This window comes from Chaetura pelagica, unplaced genomic scaffold, assembly GCF_000747805.2.
Source record: "Chaetura pelagica isolate M959 unplaced genomic scaffold, ChaPel_1.0 scaffold800, whole genome shotgun sequence".
In the NCBI taxonomy this organism is placed as follows: domain Eukaryota; kingdom Metazoa; phylum Chordata; class Aves; order Apodiformes; family Apodidae; genus Chaetura; species Chaetura pelagica.
Window position 1 is genome coordinate 46597 of NW_009951909.1, and position 6202 is coordinate 52798.

The window sequence follows — 6202 nt, forward strand, 5'->3', positions numbered from 1 at the left end:
AACCTCTCCTGAACCTTGATCCCTTAGTTTGTATTGACCCTTAATAAACTGATTAATTTGCAAACTAAACATTGGTCTCAGTAACAATTTGTGAGCGTGGTGGGAGGGTACTTTAGTCTACCCTCTAAGATACGGTCCCGCAGCGGCCGTTCCTCTGAGAGAGGTGAACGCCACGTGTGAACGCTCAGGCTCATTCACAAACCTCTCCACATTGAGGGGGGAAGTCGCGGAAACATCCTGACAGCCGGTAGGCCCCCGGTACCAGCCCGCGACAGTGGGTGTTGTTTAGGATCCCCAAGGGATCCAGGGGGCAGAACAGAGAGGGGTCAGTATTCCCTCCCATTTCCTGCCATACCCTATAAAAGCCAGAGGGGTGGAGAAGTCCCTTCCACCTTCCAGCTTCCTTTCTCCCTTCACTCATCTGGTGGACATCTTGGGGTGAGGCTCGTGTTCTTTGTCTTCAGCTTGCCACATGCTCTGCAGGATCTGAATTGATCAATTGCTGGGAGGAGCCCTGGCCCCTTTTCCCGATTTGGCTCTGCTATGAAGGACTTTTGGACACATATCAGAGACCATTGAAATGGGGTTTTTGTATATATTTGTATATTTTTCATTATTATCCCACGTGTTACTATCCCTTCCCTGTTGTATTAAACCTGTTCTAGTTTCAAGTTCCAACCTTGAAGTCTGTCTTCCTTATTCCCCTTTTATCTTCCCCTGGGAGGATGGGGAGGAGTAATAGAGAGCAATTCTGTTCTGTGTTTTGGTTCGCCCTGATCATAAAACGGAGACAGACAGTATCAAAAGCCTTACTCAAATCCAGAAAAACTCCATCCACCACCTTCCTTTCATCCACTGGGCAGGTGACCTTATCATAGAACGATATCAAATGAGTTAGATGGGACTTTCCCTTTGTGAACCCATGTTGACTGTGCCTGATGATTGCATTGTTCTTTATGTCTTTCAATAGTATCCAATATGATCTTCTTCATAATTTTTCCAGGTACAGAGGTTAGACTAATAGAGCTGTAGTTTCTTGGGTCTTCCCTCACACTCTTGCAAATTGGAATAACATTGGCTAGTTTCCAGTCAGCAGGGACCTTCCCAGGCTCCAAAGACATTTGGTAGATCATCGAAAGGGGTCCTGTCATAACCTCCACTAACTTCCCGAGTACGGTGGGATGAATCTCATCAGGCACCATGGACTTATGAACATTCAACTGATACAGCCAATCCTTTACAATTTCAGTGTCCACAAATGGAAAATCACTGTTCCTGCGCTTGTGGTCCTCCAAACTCAGAGGATTGGGAAGCCCAAGGTCTGTCAGTATTATTAAAGACTGAAATGTTTTCTAACCTTTTTTCCAATTTGTAGACCACCTAAAAATTTCCCATTTAAAAAATGTCACATGCACAGACTGCAGTATGGCAAATATGATCTTTCTTCGCTTTTGTGAAATCTTTTAGAAGCAGTGGGAGCCCAAGATTTCATAGACAATAAGCTGGAAGCTAACATTTTAAAACAGCCGTTTTTGCTGGTTGGTGAGCATGCTGCCAGCAGCAGAGACAAGCCAAGTGAGCTTTACTCAGAGACCAACATGGAATAGAGATCAACATGATTGACAAATAAGGAGCAGCACAGCCCTATGTCATCTGCTGAACTGTAGAGAGTTGTCCCTGTAGAGGGCTGTCCCAGCGCAGAGATGTCCCGGTGTTGAGTTGTCCAGCAGAGAGTTGGCTGCAGAGAGTTGTCCTAGACCCTGCCCACCACTGCGACAATCCCTCAATGGCTGTAACTCATAGCCAGCCACCACTGCTCCACTTTCCAGCCAAGGGTTTGGCTTCCTAACTGTAATGGTAGTATTTACCCCTAGTTTTGTATGTAGTCAGAAAGTAATTGTGTGTCACTAATTAGCTAGTGATTCAAGGATCTTGGGTTTGCAATTTCATAGAAAAGTAACTGCAAATTGACAGTGACTTTTAGATGTCATGCACATTTCAGAGAGCAGGATTACAGTTTTTTCCCCAATCTTACAACCATATGTTCAACAAAGAGGCTTTGAGAAAAGGATCAAATGGATATAATAAAGTCACTCTAGAGCTCATGCAAACTTTGCTTTTTCAATGCTGAACTTTCAAATCTCACTCCACTGAAATGCTCCTAATTAATTTTGGAAACTAAATATCTAGGAATACAGTCATATAGTTTATTTAAATATATGTTTTACTCAGCAGCCAAATTAAGTGTGACATCTTGTTTACTATGGCTTCCTGTCCTATGGGAGCTTTCAGACACAGTAGATTAAGCAAGACAGCAAAATAATAAGTTGTGAAAGAAATAGCATTAAATATTGGTATACTTCATACTTATATTTTTGGTACGTAAAAATCACAAGATGTACAGATTTCACTAACAAAATTTTAAACATTACAGTAAAGAAGCCAAGCAGGTAAGTGGTGCAAAAAGCTACAGCCATGCAAATAGATAGCCTCTGTCTTATTTCATGTCACCTATTACTTAGTTGCCACCAGGCAAGAAGCTGGTGTCAAATTCAATTTGAGTGCTTTGCATGTGCACCTTAGATGAACAAGCTGTATCTTTTAAACACAACGCTATCTCCTTCCATTGTCAAAATGTTCCTTGGTTTTCTGTTTCTTGAAGTTACAATTTAATTCCCAAAATTAAAATGGAATACCTTTGTTAAGTAATTAACATAAAAACTAAAGTAAATTAAATGAATGTCTTGAAAGCAAGCCTACAGAAGAGGCTATATATTTATGGAAGACACTTTTCTGAACACACCTCTTGATCCGTGAAGATCTCAATGAAGTTCTGGAAGGAGAAGGTCCCTGACTGAAGAATGAGTTCTCCTGTGTTTTCAAAGCATTGTCCAGTTAGTACAAGGAGCTTGTGTCTTGCAGCATCTGTGATCATTAAGCGCACCTAGAGTGAAGGAGAGAAACACAACAATAATGGGAGTTACCACGTGTTTGTACATTCCTCTGAGAACATACAGTTTACCTCGTCTAATTTAAAACATATTTTGCACTAGTGTCCCAGAACTGTTGAAACATTTTCAAGTTATAGTGCTGTTTACAAGAGGAGACTGAGGGGTGACCTCATCAATGTTTACAAATATGTTAAGGGCGAGTGTCTGGAGGATAGAGCCAGGCTTTTTTCAGTGATGTCCAGTGACAGGACAAGGGGCAATAGGTGCAAACTGGAGCATAGGAGGTTTCATGTAAATATCAGAAAAAACTTCTTTACTGTGAGAGTGACAGAGCCCTGGGACAGGCTGCCCAGAGAGGTTGTGGAGTCTCCTTCGCTGGAGACATTCAAAACCCACCTGGATGTGTTCCTGTGTGATGTACTCTAGGTGACTCTGCCTGGCAGGGGGGTTGGACTAGATGATCTTTTGAGGTCCCTTCCAGCCCCTAAGATTCTGTGATTCTGCGATCAAGAAGGGAATTTGGTGTGTTATGATGAAATGTGTGTTGGGATAAGTGGTGTGTTTCTGTCCTATACCTCTGGCACATTATTAGGAGTTCAGGAAACCAGGAAGAAAATCAAGGGATGGCTGATGTCTTTGATTATATTTGCTCCTAACATGTCCTTTTGTCCAGTTAGGAGCTGCTCTCAACCTGTCCACTTAATGGAGCTTTTATGACACATCCAGTGAAGTATTTCTGACTGACTTACCTCAGTGCTAACTGCTTCATCTGAGGGATTGATCAGGACTACAGTTTCTAAGACATCACTTTTGTGGTGAAGAATCTTTTGACCTGCAAGCACAGAGATTAAAAAAAAGAAAATACATTAAATTCAATAAGCATGGTTTAAAACAGTGCTTTCCCTGAGCTAGTTATATGTTCCACTGTGCGACAGCCCTCTGGTTACCCAGGGCAACACACACCAGCCACGGCAACTACTGTGCTGGCTCATGTCTTTGGAAATACCCATGGCATGTGGTCCTATGGGCCAGAAACAACACTCCAGAAAATTCAAGGTAATGAAAACAAACTGGCAACAGCTCTGGGGCCTGTCCCTTCACCCTGGCAAGAGGAGTCCCTGTTATTCACCTTGGTCAAACTGAGCTAATGTGGATCAGGGACTGGAGTAACCATCACCAGCTGACCATCTAGCCCTGGATTTTCATTGATGTATCTACATCACAGATACAGCTGAGATTACACAGTCCTGTAACATACCTAGGTGTTTTTAAATTAACTTTTCCGGGAACTATTGGTAGCTTAGCCACAGCAGGAGGAAAGTCAGCATGGGCTGCAAATTTCCCCTGCAAGAAGCAAAGTGAATACTTAGGCCATATGGCAGCTATCCTGGTTTGAGCCAAGATAGAACCAATTTTCTTCATGGTGATTTTACTTTTCAGTTAAGTCCCTTCTAAGTACCTACACTTGCTGAAATTAACGGCATGTTTTTCAGTCAGTGTCGGCTTCCAGGATTGATAAAACTCGATGTTTATAGTTACTGCTATAGAATGGTATGCAGAACCAAGGCCACTGCTTGATTCTGAAAAACATTTTATGCTCCAAAAACAAAAGGGGAGAAAGGGGTCACACCAGCAACCCTCCTTTGGGGAGCATTTTTGCTAAAGGCATATTTTCTTCTACCAGATTAATTAAATGTAAAAAAGTGCCTGACGTGCCCATGCCTTGACCTTTAGTGCATGGATGCATAGAAACAGAGTGTAAAATCCCTCCTCTCTTCTTTTCCCACCTCTGTTCCAAACACCCTATATATTCACATATATTAAATCCTTCACTGGTAATATTTTTTAGTCATCTACCTCTTGTTTACCATGGATGTAAAGGCAGTGGGAACTCAAGCTTTTAAGATGTGACTGTATGTGAATACCCATAAACAGGATGTTGTCCTGAGTAGGAATTAAAATATACCAGGCCTTTCCTGTATGTATACCCAGAAACATCGAAGAAAATGGTTGCACTTCTCAAACACAACATTGTGTCATGGTTTAAGACTGGGCGGGCAATTAAATGACTGACAGATGTTCTCTATTAACCCCTCTCCCTTCCCCTATAGGGAAAGGAGAGAGAATAAGGGAGAGAGACTTGTGGGTTGGAAACTAAACTACACAGCTTTAATGAAAACAATAATGATTAAAAAGAAAATAATTAAATATATACAAATATACACTAAACCACCATTGCGGTGTCCCCCCCACCGCTCAATAACACTCATGTCACCACTGAGGCTGCAGAGCAGGCCCTGGAAAAGTCCCAGACTGGGCTCCTGGAGTAATTTCAGGAATGCAGAGCTCTTTTCACCATTGCTATTCTTGTCCTCCTCTTTACAGGGCACTTTTTCTAATTTGGCAAATAAGTGACTTGTTCAGTGTCCCTCATGCATCCTTTTAAGCACAATTGATTATTTTAATTGATTAATATTACTGTTTGCTCAGAAAGGACTGCCCTTCTGATTTTTGGACTAATTACCAGTCTGAATTTCTGAATGACAGTACGGCTTCTAAGTAATCTCAGTGCAGTTCTTACAGAAAGAGATGCTGATAAGAACTTGCTAATTACTGTAGGAAAAAAACAATCAAGACTCCTGTTGTGTTTTCCTGGCATCCACTCCCAATCAGATCACTATCAAATACAGAGAACAGAGTAACTACTAAGTATGAATGCCAGTGGACTATGAGGCTGTTCCAATATTGCCCAGATGTTATTAATTCAGAAGCTAGCTGTATTTTGTGTGTCTGTTCACTCTTGTTGCCTAACCTTACTTATAGCAAGTAAGCAGTTTTTGTAAGCAGGAGAAAGATGAAGCAGGGCACCATGGCAAGTGTTCAACCATCCCGATAGGGAATTTCTCACAGTGTCCCAGTGTTAATTACTATTAGTAGAAGACTGAACGGTGAGTTTTGGCAGAGTGGGTCCCAGATTTCACCTGGTTAATTTGGTGCAGTCGTGGACCTGTGGTCTGCATGGGGTGCTGTCTGGCTTGAGAATGCTCCCAGTGTGTGATGGGGAGCATGTGTGTGCTGTGCAGGACAGTGCTGGTGGTGATAAGCAGGGACATCTCTGGGCTCTTTTGCTTGTATCACAAATTGTGCTTGTTAGCCATGGTGGGCAGCACTGGTGTCATGGTTTAACACTGGGCCACCAATTAAACAAATGACAGATGCTCTCTATTAACCCCTCTCCCTTCCTAGGAAGG

The 6202-nt window shown here is 42.3% G+C and overlaps 1 protein-coding gene across 1 annotated transcript in view; it reads right to left on the reverse strand.

The window, feature by feature from the left end:
* The window catches only part of LOC104385546 (microtubule-associated protein 1B-like), a 79721-nt gene that overhangs the window by 29085 nt on the left and 44434 nt on the right, over positions 1-6202 (reverse strand). Inside the window, exons 2-3 of the mRNA XM_009994017.1 lie at positions 3701-3783; positions 2804-2944 (exon numbers count right to left, since the gene is read on the reverse strand). Coding sequence (XP_009992319.1) covers positions 2804-2935 — 132 coding nt within the window. The 5' untranslated portion in view covers positions 2936-2944; positions 3701-3783. The remainder of the gene's footprint in view (positions 1-2803; positions 2945-3700; positions 3784-6202) is intronic.